Raw genomic sequence first — 16445 nt, forward strand, 5'->3', positions numbered from 1 at the left:
AAGGGCTGAGAATTAAATGACGTGTCACAGAATGCTGCAGCAGAATGCAGGGGGTGCCGCAGTATGACACAACTTTTAAAGGAGAAACCACTGTAACTCACTCATGACGACATTCTCACGCTTTATGTGGATGTGAAGGCCGCTGTGTTTTTCTTAGAGAGATCGTGAGTGACTGTTTTTTTCTAGGTGGCTATTGAAGATTGTTGTGGCTGGATATAGATTTACATTTTAGTCATTTAGCAGATGCTCTTATCCAGAGCGACTTACAGTAGTGAATGGATACATTTCATACATTTTTATTTATTTATTCTCCGTACTGGCCCCCCGTGGGAATCAAATCCACAACCCTGGCATTGCAAACACCATGTTCTACCAACTGAGCCACAGGGAAGACCTATAGATTTGTATTACACCTGTGGTCTGCCTGTCTGTCTGACATTTATTAAGTACTTTGGTCACCCTTGACTTGAGTGGATTTGCCATAATACGACTGTTGGACTGCAGTTCCTCTGAATATTATCACATTCTACATATCTATACCTGTTTCTTCACAGGAGAGTCCACGTATCTCGATGACCACGGACCCCCAGCCCCCAGGGTAAGACCTTTAATACAGCAGTCCCTCTTTATTTCTTTCTATACCTCACACTTCATCTCATCCATGCTCTCCACCCTCTTTCTCTTCCCCTCTCCTTGTTTTTGTCTTTATATTACACTCTCCTTTTCTTTCCTCCATCTCTCTCTGATCTGCTGCCCTGTGTGTGCCAGTCCAGTCCAGGCAGGATAAGGGTGAGGTCTATGTCTGGAGGAGCTGTGTGTGAACTCACTCTAAATACCAAATACTGACAGACAGACAGACAGACACACACACACACAGACATACACACACACTGGGGCCTTGTGTCTGGCCAGCTGCATCGGTCTGCCTCTATCTCACTTCTATTTCTTCTCACCCTTTCTATTTCTGTCCTTTCTTTTTCAACCTTTATCCACGGTTTCTTTCATCCACTAGTTTCACCCTTCTACCTACCACCTGTCTATATCATTCTCTCCTCTCTTCTCTCTTTGATCCACCTCTCTTTCAGTCTCTTTTTCCTGTCTCACATTCCCCCTTCTCTCTCTGTGCGGTGACAGATTTATCAATCCAACTCACAAATTGGATAATTACAGTGTTGTGTTTTTTGCTGGGAGACACATTTCTTTGTTCGTGAACGTGTCTAGGCTAGCTATATTTGGCTATGGGTTCAGAGTTTATCTGGTGTGTGTGTGTGTGTGTGTGTGTGTGTGTGTGTGTGTGTGTGTGTGTGTGTGTGTGTGTGTGTGTGTGTGTGTGTGTGTGTGTGTGTGTGTGTGTGTGTGTGTGTGTGTGTGTGTGTGTGTGTGTGTGTGTGAGGAGAGGTCTGGCTACGTGTCTGTTTGGAGCTGACCTAAAGGTCTGGCTGTTTTGATTAATCCGGGCAACATCTGGCCCATGTTTATATGTTATTATGTTGACTTGGAGAGGTCTGTTGTAGTGTTGGCCACTAACCCAGGCTAACTTTGAGGTAAAGTACAAGCCATGGTATTTTCTATCTGAGCAGGGGCTGGCGTGAACTGTGGCGTAACTGTCTGGACTGTGGTGATCAGAAGCACTGAGATAGGCCAGGAGTTTTTCCTGACCACTTGACCAAGATAAACTCTGAGTTACATGGTCACATGGACAGGAATAACTGTGGATGAAAGAACTGGTGGCTGGCTCATATCAACCTTGCTTTTGTACTGCTAGGATTTGGCCATCTGGAAAGGCTGACTGGTCAGAGTCGGGATAAGCCAAAGGCAGCCAGGAACAGCTTGTCTGTTTCCTAAGTCATAATGATGAATCAAAACTATTTGTTTACCATAGAACACAGACACAGTAGCACTGCAATCTGTTAAATCACTGACCAGTGGGATTATAATGGAGAGAAAGGACACATAGACTACTGTAAAGCCCTGTGCTCTTGTGTGGGCTACACTGGCTGGTACTGTATTACTAATTATACTTGTGGTTAACCCCCTCTTTTTCTTCACTCCTTCCAGCTCAAAGTTTAGCCGCTAGCTACCATTAGCAACCACATCAGATGGTTTATACTGGGGTGGCTAAGCCCCTAGTTTTCCCTACCCTCTGTGACGGTAACATTGCTATTAGCCACGTCTGTCATTATGTCATCCTCTCAGACAGTGATGGTAATGCTATGTTAGCAGCTAACGCTACGTGAGATGTGTCATCCTCTAATTTGCCCCTTAAACTGAAGTTGTTTGGCTATTTCTGACAGAGGCTTAGTTTTAAGTATACCTTAACTGGTTATGGCAAAGCATGTTCTTAATGCAGGGAATTTGTTTTGAAGGTATTTGAAAAGTGTAAAAAGGGCTAAACTTAAATAAAAGCAAAAGCCCTCAAACTATAAGGTATAGTTAGTTACATGTAAGGAAACACGCAACATATGCAAGTCTCTCATGTTTTGTGACACATTTCCCTGAAATTGGCTTTTTGGATTCATGGCATGCACACGTATGAACTTAGCCCTGTATCTTTGGGCCTGACCAAGACGAAAAACCCCAAATAACAAGTAGCGACTGTTTTCCTGTTTCTTAACATATTTTATTCCCCATTGGCCAGTATTGCAATAGTTTGCTTGTGCTCTTTTTTATTCTCTCACATTTTCTCTGATGTGAGATGATGTCCCATTAACCGTGTAGCTCAGTGAATCCGCTCCACTCTGGGTAGGAAGGGAGAGAAGAGAGATAATCAGTCAGACAGCGCGTTAACAACAGGAAGTGTAGAGTACTCCAGCATGTCCTGCCTGAGACGTCGACATGCAGAGCAGCAAGGGATGAGAATCTCTGTGCCAGCAGTGATGTAAACGCAGCACAGCCATGCTAACTCAAAGCAGAAGACCTTTACACTATTCCCATGGTAGGCTGAGTTACAGGCCTGGCACTACGGTTTGTTTCTAGGAACTACAGTAAGTGTGTGTCAGGAAGTAGTGTGTGTGTGTACAGTATGTGCTTAGTCACAGTCTGCTTGCTATTAATCTGTATTTATAGATTGTATCTCAGCCATAAATACAATAACAGTTCTACCCCAGGGAGTCCAGACAGCTCTGCTCAACATGAGAATGTTCAAAACAATGACAAAATGCGTTCTTATATAGGTCGTTGTCAATAAAACATCACAATAAGGTGCAGAGCGTTCGATTTGCCTGCTGAGGGGCAAGGAGAACCCCAGCGCCGCTAAAACCATTGACAACTGTGTGCCGTTTAAGGGATTGTTAAATAAATGTAAACTATTTGGTTGTTATATCATCACGTCTTGAAGCGCATAGTCAGAACAATAAATATCCAATTATTCCATGCAAACAATTGCACACATCATCAGGAGGTATACAGCAAGTAACTGCATGCTTTTTATGATCAGTAAACATCAATTGATCATGTAATTTCAGATGCGTGAGGGTAGCGATTTATCAATATTGGCCACCATTAATTGGATATTTGAGTGATATAAAAGCGAACTATACCTGACAAGTATGAATTATTTATTTTAATTTCCCATCCTTTGTGGGCTCTGCCTGTCAAGCAGCAGAAGGACGCATTTGCCATTGTACTGTTAGTGTTTACTTTGCAAGTTACCGGTATAAACTTTGTACAGTTGGTAAACAGTGGTAAGTAACCCTAATGTACTTATAGATGACCTAGAGCCAGTGGGTTTGGCGACGAATATGTAGCGAGGTCCAGCAAACGAGAGCATCAGGTCGCAGTGGTGGGTAGTATTGTCACGACTTCCGCCGAAGTCGGCTCCTCTCTTTGTTCGGGCGGCGTTTGGCGATCGACGTCACCGGCTTTCTAGCCATCACCGCTCCATTTTTCTATTATCCATTTGTCTTGTCTTGTTTCCATACACACCTGGTTATCATTTCCCCAATCAATCTACTTGTATTTAACCCTCTGTTTCCCATCATGTTTTGTGTGTAATTGTTTCATGTCTTTCGTGGTGTTTGATTTACGCGCTTTACTTTGGTTATGTTCTGTGCTTTTGAGCGCATTTTTATTTATGTAGTGCTCTCGTATTTTGGAACTATAATAAAGTGCGCTTGGTTACATTTCGCTTCTCTCCTGCACCTGACTTCGCATCTCATACACCCAATATTGACAAGTATATGGGGCTTTGGTGACAAAACGGATGGCACTGTGATAGACTGCATCTGGTTTGCTGAGTAGCTTGTTGGAGGCTATTTTGTAAATGACATCGCCGAAGTCAAGGATCGGTAGGTTAGTCAGTTTTACGAGGGTATGTTTGGCAGCATGAGTGAAGGAGGCTTTGCTGCGAAATAGGTAGCCGATTCTTGATTTAATTTTGGATTGTAGATGCTTAATGTGAGTCTGTACGGAGAGTTTACAGACACCTAGGTATTTGTAGTTGTCCACATATTCTAAGTCAGAACCGTCCAGAGTAGTGATACTTGTCGGGAAGGTGGGTAGCAAATTGGTTGAAGAGCATGCATTTAGTTTTACTTGCATTTAAAAGCAGTTGGAGGCCACGGAAGGAGTGTTGTATGGCATTGAAGCTCGTTTGGAGGTTTGTTAACACAGTAACCAAAGAAGGGCCAGATGTATACAGAATGGTGCCGTCTGTGTAGAGGTGGATCAGAGAATCACCAGCAGCAAGAGTGACATCATTGATATATTGAAACCACCTTGGACGATTACGTCGGCAGACCAGTCGTGATGGATCGGCGGGGCTCCGTGTCGGCAGTAAAGGGTCCAGGCCAAGTGGTAAAAGAGGTATTGTAGCCCAAGAATTGGCTGGTGGACCTCTTTGTCTAGCCGGGAGATGGGCCTAGCTCAAGGCTAGCTCAAGGCTAACTGGTGCTTGCATCGGGACAGAGACGTTAGCCAGGAGTAGCCACTCGGATTGCAGCTAGCTAGCTGCGATGTTCCGGTGTAAAGATTCAGAGCTTGCAGTGGGAATCTGAAGATGTGGTAGAGAAAAAGCAGTCCGATATCGCTCAGTGCAGACTGGCGGGTACTGACCAAGCTGAGGCTTGCTGGTGTCCGAGTTAACGGTGAAGACCGCTAGCAGTGGCTAACTGACTACTAGCTAGTAGCAAGTTAGCTGGCTAGCTCCTGATGGGGTTTCCGGTTCTAAAGTATAAAAATAGCAGATCCGTACCACATTGGGTGAGGTGAGTTGCAGGAGAGTATATTCAGTCTGTAGATGGTAAGTGAGATTAAAATATATATGAAAAAAAACTAGGAAAGAAATGATATTTACAATAGGATAGGACGGGACAAGACAAAACACACGTCCGACTGCTACGCCATCTTGGAACATATGTGGCTACATCGATTGATGGACCACGTCAAAATTGGCTAGCTAGATAATAACATCAACATCTGACCGACCAACTCGATTCGGTCTTGTGTAGCAAAATTTGAAATTATGTTTTTTACACTGGGTAAAAAGTAGAGACTCAGAGAAAATAATATATCATACACTACAGTTGAGGAACAATGGGGAAGTAATTCTGCTTTGAACGTTGATAAACTTGTAACCTCCCTTTTGAGAAAATGGCCCTTGAATGATTTGGTAAACCTACTAGAGAGCTCTTCTTTGTCTACACCCATTCAGCATCGTTCACACTCTCTTAACTTCTCTAGGGCCAGTGGGACGATTTCGTCCCACCTACGTAACAGCCAGTGGAATCCCGTGGCACGTTATTCAAATACCTTAGAAATGCTATTACTTCAATTTCTCAAACATATGACTATTTTACACCATTTTAAAGACAAGACTCTCGTTAATCTAACCACACTGTCCGATTTCAAAAAGGCTTTACAACGAAAGCAAAACATTAGATTATGTCAGCAGAGTACCCAGCCAGAAATAATCAGACACCCATTTTTCAAGCTAGCATATAATGTCACATAAACCCAAACCACAGCTAAATGCAGCACTAACCTTTGATGATCTTCATCAGATGACACACCTAGGACATTATGTTATACAATACATGCATGTTTTGTTCAATCAAGTTCATATTTATATCAAAAACCAGCTTTTTACATTAGCAAGTGACTAGCATGTGACTAGCATTCCCACCGAACACTGCCGGTGAATTTACTAAATTACTCACGATAAACGTTCACAAAAAACATAACAATTATTTTAAGAAATATAGATACAGAACTCCTCTATGCACTCGATATGTCAGATTTTAAAATAGCTTTTCGGTGAAAGCACATTTTGCAATATTCTCAGTAGATAGCCCGGCATCACAGGGCTAGCTATTTAGACACCCAGCAAGTTTAGCACTCACCAAAGTCAGATTTACTAAAAGAAAAATGTTATTACCTTTGCTGTTCTTCGTCAGAATGCCCTCCCTGGACTTCTACTTCAATAACAAATGAATCCTACAGACGAAGAACCGTATATGTGACATTTAAAAAAAAAACGAGATATACATGAAAAATCATTATTGGACACTCTTTTTCTATAGTGAACCGATTTCACAAGCTTTCCACGCGCTAATTAACAATCATTTTAAATTTAAAGATAGGCTCTCGTGGAATAACCGTTTATGTGCACCACTCAGAATGGACGGACAAGCGCACAACTTTTCTGTTGCTGATGAAAATCGGCGAAATGTGGGAAAGAAACGTAAAACAAAACTAAAAGAATGGAAAGACAGGCAAAGGAAGATCTTACGGGATACGGGAAAACCCTATACAAATCGTAAGGGTCAAGAAAAAACTGGGAAAAGCTGTCCAAAAGAGGTATGTGGAAGAACCGTATATCAAACAATCAAGCTAGCTAGCTATAGAGTACAGTAACTAACATGTATGTTCTGGGTTGTCTAATTTGTAACTATAGAGAAAATATATTAGCTAAAGTTCGTTGGCTACTAACTTATGCATTATCGTTACAAATGTTATTGCTAGATTATAGAAGAAACATAGCTAGCTACTTTTTGTCCATCCACCGGATGATTTGACATGGCTACAGTAGCTAGCTAGTTATATGTAACGTTACACTGTATCCTGCAGGGAAGAGCGTGTTTGTTCCACGACGTGCAGAAAGGATTGTGGAAAGTTGACTGATGAGCGCAAGCTGCAACTGTTCAACAGTTTCTACACTGTCCCATACGAGAAACAACAAGCGTTGATTCTCTCCGGCTTAGAAAAGGTTAGAAATAGGACAAAACTCCTATTATTATAATAGCTATATTGAACACTTGCATAGTTTAACTTTGACAGTAATGATACATACATTAACGTTAACTCTAAAAGTGCAGTGTTACACAATGGTGCAATACAAACTCATTCTGTGTTTAGGTTGGGAGTGTGTGAAAGATGGGGGTCCTGATCAAGCAATACCCTGAATGTGCTACAGTATATGTTTTACTATCAATAAATGTATATGTTCTACAAAGAGAAGAATACCACATCATCTGCAAAATTCTGGGTTTATAGGGACATTTTCAAACAGCAGAGTCTCAATTTCGGCCAACCCAGGAGTGACACCTGTGGCAAATGTGACGCATTCTTCACTAAGATGTCAGCAGCAACATCTGAAGAGGAGAAGAGGAAGATTGCAGTTGAAAGTGAGTTGCACCATCGAAAAGCCGAAAAGGCCTACACACAGCTTCAAAGTGACACTGAGTGGGCTAAAGCCAATGCTGACTGCCATGTCATTTCTGTGGATCTACAGGGGGTGATGTACACCCCTAATCTGACCCACTCCAATGTCTACTACCAGCGCCAGCTGTCAAATCTTAACCTTTGCATCCAGGAACTTGGAAAAGAAGATCCTGCATACATGTGTGTTTGGCATGAGGGGATTGCACACCGAGGGTCCATTGAGGTAGCAAGCTGCATATTGAAGTGGGTGAAGACAAAATTCACGCCACTCACCAAACCAGAGGTGCGCAAGTTGATCATCTTCAGTGACAGATGCTGTGGGCAGAATAACAACTGGCGGATGCTCAATCTGATGTCGATGCTCGTCTCTATGGGTTACTTTACCCAAGTTGAGCAGAAGTTCATGGTCTCTGGTCATTCTTTTCTTCCTTGTGATCGATCTTTTGCCACCATCGAGAAGAGGCGCAAGGTGTCAGTCCTTCATACACCTGATGATGTTTCAAAGATGATACTTGAAGCACAACCAGCAAAACCATTCAAGGTGATGAGGATGCAATGTGAAGACTTCAGTCACCTCCCAGATTCTGTCCTCAAGCGACCAGCTGGACTACAGATCACTTCAGTGAGGTGGTTAAAAGTCACAGGTATTGCACAGAGAATAGTTTACTAACATCCCATCAACATGCAACATGTTGTTCTAACAATAAAATATCCTAATGATTCCCTTTTTTTATTAATTACAATATACATTCTGTCACCACATTTAGCATCAACTCTAAGCAGTTAATACTTATTTACTGCTGTCACCTCAGTACAGAAGGACATTTCTTACCTTTAGCATGGGTTTAACGCAATTCAAAACTTAATTGCTGATCATAGTGTTAAACGCAAAGAGAATGGTTTTCTGAACGTTTTGTAATATTGACCTTAGGGACCTGCATAATGGACATGCATATTGGCACATCACATTGATCCATATTTGATATGTACAAGTTGTGCTTCTTTTGATTGAATTAATTTAATTGTATTCTATTTTTGTAGTTATTCTATGGTATGTTCACATTGAGGGCTTCATTTTAAATGAGACTAAGATTTCATGACTCAACTTTTAAGAAATGTCATCAGTGCTAAAGTTGATAGACCACCTTTAAATGAACCTCCATTAAATTAATTAACTACATATTGCATTTAAGTTATTTACAGGAAGGGCATCTGTACTTGAATGTACTTAAAACATCATATCAGGTATTAAAAAAGGACATCTTACAAGTGTCATGCAAAATGTCACATATACTGTTCTTCCACAAACTGAAATCATCACTGGAGATATACTGTTCTTCCACATTCTAAAAATTAAAATGGCAATAAAAAAAGTATTTTTTGAAATAACAAAAAAATATCAATTGTTGTTGGAAGATATGAGTATGGTGAATTATTTGTCAACCATAAAACACCTAATGTGGTACACACAATGAATAATATAAAAATAACTGATTATCTTAAAATGGAAAAATTGTCACATATATGGTTCTTCGTCTGTAGGATTCAAATGTTGGTTTGGTCCCAAATAATCCATTGTTATATCCAAATAGCGGCGTTTTGTTTGTGCGTTCAAGACACTATCCGAAAGGGTAAATAAGGGTGACGAGCATGGCGCATTTCGTGACAAATTTTTTTGAAATATTCCATTACCGTACTTCGAAGCTTGTCAACCGCTGTTTAAAATCAATTTTTATGCAATTTTTCTCGTAAAAAAGCGATAATATTCCGACCGGGAATCTGCGTTTAGGTAAAAAGAGGAAAGAAAATAAAGCACGGGGTCAACTCGTGCACGCGCCTAAGCCCATTGTCCTCTGATCGGCCACTTGCCAAACGCGATAATGTGTTTCAGCCAGAGGCTGCCTCGAAATCATTCAGCTTTTTCCCGGGCTCTGAGAGCCTATGGGAGCCGTAGGAAGTGTCACGTTACAGCAAAGATCCTCAGTCTTCAATAAAAAGAGCCAAGATGAACAACAACTTGTCAGACAGGCCACTTCCTGTTCAGAATCTTCTCAGGTTTTTGCCTGCCATATGAGTTCTGTTATACTCACAGACACCATTCAAACAGTTTTAGAAACTTTAGGGTGTTTTCTATCCAAAGCCAATAATTATATGCATATTCTAGTTACTGGGCAGGAGTAGTAACCAGATTAAATCGGGTACATTTTTTATCCGGCCGTGTCAATACTGCCCCCTAGCCCTAACAGGTTAATCTAACCACATTGTCCGATTTCAAAAAGGCTTTACAGCGAAAGCAAAACATTAGATTATGTCAGGAGAGGACCCTGCCAAAAATAATCAGAGCCATTTTTAAAGCAAGCATATATGTCACAAAAACCAAAACCACAGCTAAATGCAGCACTAACCTTTGATCTTCATCAGATGACACATTTTTCTCGTAAAATAGCGATACTATTCCAACCGGGCAACGTTGTATTCATTCAAAGGCTGAAAGAAAAAAAATTGAGAAGTCTCGTGAATGTGCATCTCAGTCTCACTGTCCCCAGGCTGACCACTTACAAACTCTGCTGCTGTTCTTTGCCCTGAGACAGCAGACACCCCATTCCACTTTCTGGCGGCTTTAGAGAGCCAATGGAAGCCTTAGAAAGTGTCACATTACAGCACAGATGCTGTATTTTCGATAGAGATGCAACAGAAGGACAACAAATTGTCAGACAAGGCACTTCCTGTATGGAATCTTCTCAGGTTTTGGCCTGCCATATGAGTTCTGTTATACTCACAGACACCATTCAAACAGTTTTAGAAACTTTAGAGTGTTTTCTATCTAAATCTACTAATTATATGCATATTCTCGTTTCTGGGCAAACATATGACTATTTTACACCATTTTAAAGACAAGACTCTCGTTAATCTAACCACACTGTCCGATTTCAAAAAGGCTTTACAACGAAAGCAAAACATTAGATTATGTCAGCAGAGTACCCAGCCAGAAATAATCAGACACCCATTTTTCAAGCTAGCATATAATGTCACAAAAACCAAAACCACAGCTAAATGCAGCACTAACCTTTGATGATCTTCATCAGATGACACTCCTAGGACATTATGTTATACAATACATGCATGTTTTGTTCAATCAAGTTCATATTTATATCAAAAACCAGCTTTTTAGATTAGCATGTGACTAGCATTCCCACCGAACACTTCTGGTGAATTTACTAAATTACTCACGATAAACGTTCACAAAAAACATAACAATTATTTTAAGAATTATAGATACAGAACTCCTTTATGCAATCGCGGTGTCCGATTTTAAAATAGCTTTTCGGTGAAAGCACATTTTGCAATATTCTGAGTAGATAGCCCGGCCATAACAGGCTAGCTATTTTGACACCCACCAAGTTTGGTACTCACCAAACTCAGATTTACTATAAGAAAAATTGGATTACCTTTGCTGTTCTTCATCAGAATGCACTCCCAGGACTTCTACTTCAACAACAAATGTTGGTTTGGTTCCAAATAATCCATAGTTATATCCAAATAGCGGCGTTTTGTTCGTGCGTTCAAGACACTATCCGAAGGGTGATGCGCTGGCGCATATCGTGACAAAAAATTTCAAAATATTCCATTACCGTACTTCGAAGCATGTCAAACGCTGTTTAAAATCAATTTTTATGCGATTTTTCTCGTAAAATAGCGATAATATTCCGACCGGGAGAAGTTGTTTTCGTTCAAAGACTCAAAGAAGAAAATGGACTCTTCACGTGCACGCGTGCTCCCGTCTCATTGTTCTCAGATCGACCACTTACCAAATGCGCTACTGTTTTTCAGCCAGTAACTGCAGAGTCATCATTCAACGTTCTGGCGCCTTCTGAGAGCCTATGGGAGCCTTAGAAAGTGTCACGTTACAGCAGAGATCCTCTGTTTTGGATAGAGATGACAAAGAAGGCTAAGAAATGGTCAGAGAGGGCACTTCCTGTTTGGAATCTTCTCAGGTTTTGGCCTGCCATATGAGTTCTGTTATACTCACAGACACCATTCAATCAGTTTTAGAAACTTTAGGGTGTTTTCTATCCAAATCAAACAATTATATGCATATTCTAGTTACTGGGCAGGAGTAGTAACCAGATTAAATCGGGGACGTTTTTTTATCCGGCCGTGCAAATACTGCCCCCTATCCCCAACAGGTTAAAACCAAATAGTTCATATTTATTTAACAATCCCTTGAACATGGCACCTACACTACATGGCCAGAATTATGTGAACACCCCTTCAAATTAGTTCGATTTGGCTATTTCTGCCAAACCCGTTGCTGACAGGTGTATAAACATTGGCAGTAGAATGAACTGAAGAGCTCAGTGACTTTCCATGTGACACCGTCATAGGATGCCACCTTTCCAACAAGTAATTTCATAAAATTTCTGCCCTGCTAGAGCTGACCCGGTCAACTTTGAGTGCTTTCATTGTGAAGTGGAAACATCTAGGAGCAACCATGGCTCAGCCAAGAAGTGGTAGGCCACACCAGCACTCGGCGGTCCCATTCTGTGAGTTTAAGTGCATAGTGTTGTCACGTCCTGACCAGTGAAAAGGGTCATTTGCCATAGTAGAATGGTCAGGGTGTGGCATGGGGGTTGTTTTGTGTGTTTTGAGGTTTGTTTGTTTCTAGGGGAATGTGTTCTAGTGTAGGTGCCGTGTTTTCATTTTCTATGTTTCATTTTCCAGGTTTGGAGTATGGTTTCCAATCAGAGGCAGGTGTCTTTCGTTGTCTCTGATTGGAAGCCATACTTAGGCAGCCTGTTTTCCTTTGGGTTTTGTGGATGGTTGTTTTCCGTATTAATCTTTGTACCTTACGGAACTGTTGGTCGTTGTTATTTTTCTGTTTAAGTGTTCTCCTATAATAAATTAAGAATGAGCACTCTACATGCTGCGCCTTGGTCTGTTCACTACGACGACTGTGACAAGCGTGTAAAAAAATTGTCTGTCCTCAGTTGCAATACTCACTACCGAGTTCCAAACTGCCTCTGGAAGCAATGTCAGCAAAATAACATAAACACCTTATTTACATACTGTAAGTATTCAGACCTTTTGCTATGAGACTCAAAATTGAGTTTAGGTGCATCCTGTTTCCATTGATCATCCCTGAGATGTTTCTACAACTTGATTGGAGTCCACTTGTGGTAAATTCAATTGATTGGACATGATTTGGAAAGGCACACACCTGTGTATATACTGTAAGGTCCCACAGTTGACAGTGCACGTCAGAGCAAAAACCAAACCATGAGGTCGAAGGAATTGTCCGTAGAGCGCCGAGACAGGATTTTCTCGAGGCACCGGTCTGGGGAAGGGTACCAAACAATGTCTGCATCATTGAAGGGCCCCAACAACACACTGTCTTCCATCATTCTTAAATGGAAGAAGTTTGGAACCACCAAGACTATTCCTAGATATGGCAGCCTTGCCAAACTGCTCCAGAGTTCCTCTGTGGAGATGGGAGAACCTTGCAGAAGGACAACCATCTCCGCAGCACTCCACCAATCAGATCAGGCCTTCATTGTAGAGTGGCCAGATGGAAGCCACATGACAGCCCACTTGGAGTTTGACAAAAGGCACGTAAAGGACTATTAGACCATGAGAAACAAGATTATCTGGTCTGATAAAACCAAGATTGAACTCTTTGGCCTGAATGCCAAGAGTAATGTCTGGAGGAAACCAGGCACCTCTCAATACCTGGCCAACACCATCCCTACTGTGAAGCATGGTGGTGGCAGCATCATGCTGTGGGGATTTTTTTCAGTGCCAGGGATTGGTAGACTAGTCAGAATCAAGGGAATGATGAATGGAGCAAAGTACAGAGAGATCCTTGATGAAATCCTGCTCCAGAGCGATCAGGACCTCAGACTGGGGTGAAGGTTAACCTTCCAACAGGACAACGACCCTAAGCTCACAGACAAGACAACGCAGGAGTGGCTTCGGGACAAGTCTCTTGAATGTCCTTGAGTGGCCCAGCCAGAGCCAGGACTTGAACATCACTGGAGAGACCTGAAAATAGCTGTGCAGCGACACTCCCCATCCGACCTGACAGAGCTTGACAGGATGTGCAGGAAAGAATGGGAGAAACTCCCCAAATACCGGTGTGCCAAGCTTGTTGCGTCATACCCAAGAAGACTTGAGGCTGTAATCGCTGCCGAAGGTGCTTCAACAAAGTACTGAGTAAAGGGTCTGAATATTTATGTAAATTATTATTATTTTTTTTTTATAAATTTGCCCAAAATTCTAAAAACCTGTTTTTGCTTTGTCAATATGCAGTATTGTGTGTAGATTAATGAGGGGGAAAAAACAATTGAATCAATTTTAGAATAAGGCTGTAATGTAACAAAATGTGTGAAAGTGAAGTCTAAATACTTTCCGAATTCACTGTACTTCCATACATTTTTTTCAACTTGTTCCGGGGTAACTTCAGACGAGTCTTGTGGAGTGTCCTAAAGCAAAACAGAGAACACCACTGTGTTCGTGAGAGTCTCATCTTTCCATAGAGGAGTCATAATATTTCTTTAGGCCAAACTGCTCAGAAGCTACAGGCAATTTTTTAAAGATTTTCGGGATGTGTCATGGTCTGACAAACATCGCTCCAGCTGTCACCTTTCACCGCATATGCGGTGGATTGCGACGTATCCAATGCAAAATAACAGACGGCTCTTGCTAAAACTGACAGATTTTTAATGGAGATTTTTTGTATTATGCTAATTACAGTGGGGGAAAAAAGTATTTGATCCCCTGCTGATTTTGTATGTTTGCCCACTGACAAAGAAATGATCAGTCTATAATTTTAATGTTAAGTTTATTTGAACAGTGAGAGACAGAATAACAACAAAAATATCGAGAAAACGCATGTTAAAAATGTTATAAATTTATTTGCATTTTAATGAGGGAAATAAGTATTTGACCCCCTCTCAATCAGAAAGATTTCTGGCTCCCAGGTGTCTTTTATACAGGTAATGAGCTGAGATTAGGAGCACACTCTTAACGGGAGTGCTCCTAACCGCAGCTTGTTACCTGTATAAAAGACACCTGTCCACAGAAACAATCAATCAGATTCCAAACTCTCCACCATGGCCAAGACCAAAGAGCTCTCCAAGGATTTCAGGGACAAGATTGTAGACCAACACAAGGCTGGAATGGGCTACAAGACCATCGCCAAGCAGCTTGGTGAGAAGGTGACAACATTTGGTGCGATTATTCGCAAATGGAAGAAACACAAAAGAACTGTCAATATCCCTCGGCCTGGGGCTCCATGCAAGATCTCACCTCGTGGAGTTGCAATGATCATGAGAACGGTGAGGAATCAGCCCAGAACCACACGGGAGGATCTTGTCAATGATCTCAAGGCAGCTGGGACCATAGTCACCAAGAAAACAATTGGTAACACACTACGCCGTGAAGGACTGAAATCCTGCAGCGCCCGCAAGGTCCCCCTGCTCAAGAATATATATACATGCCCGTCTGAAGTTTGCCAATGAACATCTGAATGATTCAGAGGACAACTGGTGAAAGTGTTGTGGTCAGATGAGACAAAAATGGAGCTCTTTGGCATCAACTCAACTCGCCGTGTTTGGAGGAGGAGGAATGCTGCCTATGACCCCAAGAACACCATCTCCACCGTCAAACATGGAGGTGGAAACATTATGCTTTGGGGGTGTGTTTCTGCTAAGGGGACAGGACAACTTCACCGCATCATTTGACGGGGCCATGTACTGTCAAATCTTGGGTGAGAAACTCCTCCCCTCAGCCAGGGCATTGAAAATGGGTCGTGGATGGGTATTCCAGCATGACAATGACCCAAAACACACGGCCAAGGCAACAAAGGAGTGGCTCAAGAAGAAGCACATTATGGTCCAGGAGTGGCCTAGTGTCACGACTTCTACCGAACTTGATGCCCCTCCTTGTTCCGGTGTTCGGCGATCGACGTCACCGGCCTTCTAGCCACCACTGATCAGTTTTTCATTTTCGATTGGTTTTGTCTGGTCTCTTTACACACCTGTTTCATTTCCCAGTAATTATATGTTGTGTATTTAACCCTCTGCTTCCCCTCATTTCTCTGTCGGTGATTGTTTGTTTGTTATGTACGTGTTGTTTCTGTATCGGTGTGCGACGGGTTATTGTTTGACCCAGATTATTTTTCTACGTTGGTTTTGGAAATAAATACTCAATTTTTAACCACTCTGTTTTCTCCTGCGCCTGACTTCCCTGCCACCTACATACACGGACTATGACACCTAGCCAGTCTCCAGACCTTAATCCCATAGAAAATCTGTGGAGAGAGCTGAAGGTTCGAGTTGCCAATCATCAGCCTCGAAACCTTAATGACTTGGAGAAGATCTGCAAAGATGAGTGGGACAAAATCCCTCCTGAGATGTGTGCAAACCTGGTGGCCAACTACAAGAAACGTCTGACCTCTGTGATTGCCAACAAGGGTTTTGCCACCAAGTACTAAGTCATGTTTTGCAGAGGGGTCAAATACTTTTTTCCCTCACTGTATATATCTGCGGGGTGCGGTGTTCAACCTTATGGGGAGCAACTTACGATTAGTACATTCATCTTAAGATAGCTAGGTGAGACAAGATATCACGATCTTATCAAGTACATTTTCCCTCAAAGAATTTATCAGCAGTTATTTAAGATACACTTAAAAGAGGTAGGGTAGGGCCTCCCGAGTGGCACAGTGGTCTAAGGCACTGCATTGCTGTTGCTAGCTGTGCCACTAGAGATCCTGGTTCGAGACCAGGCCG

At 41.9% G+C, this 16445-nt stretch overlaps 1 protein-coding gene across 1 annotated transcript in view; it reads left to right on the forward strand.

The window, feature by feature from the left end:
- usta (uronyl 2-sulfotransferase a) overlaps nucleotides 1-16445 on the forward strand; it is a 183595-nt gene that overhangs the window by 131880 nt on the left and 35270 nt on the right. Inside the window, exon 2 of the mRNA XM_014145278.3 lies at nucleotides 555-598. Coding sequence (XP_014000753.3) covers nucleotides 555-598 — 44 coding nt within the window. The remainder of the gene's footprint in view (nucleotides 1-554; nucleotides 599-16445) is intronic.

The sequence above is a fragment of the Salmo salar genome, chromosome 15 (assembly GCF_965601325.2).
Source record: "Salmo salar chromosome 15, fSalSal1, whole genome shotgun sequence".
Classification (NCBI taxonomy): Eukaryota; Metazoa; Chordata; class Actinopteri; order Salmoniformes; family Salmonidae; genus Salmo; species Salmo salar.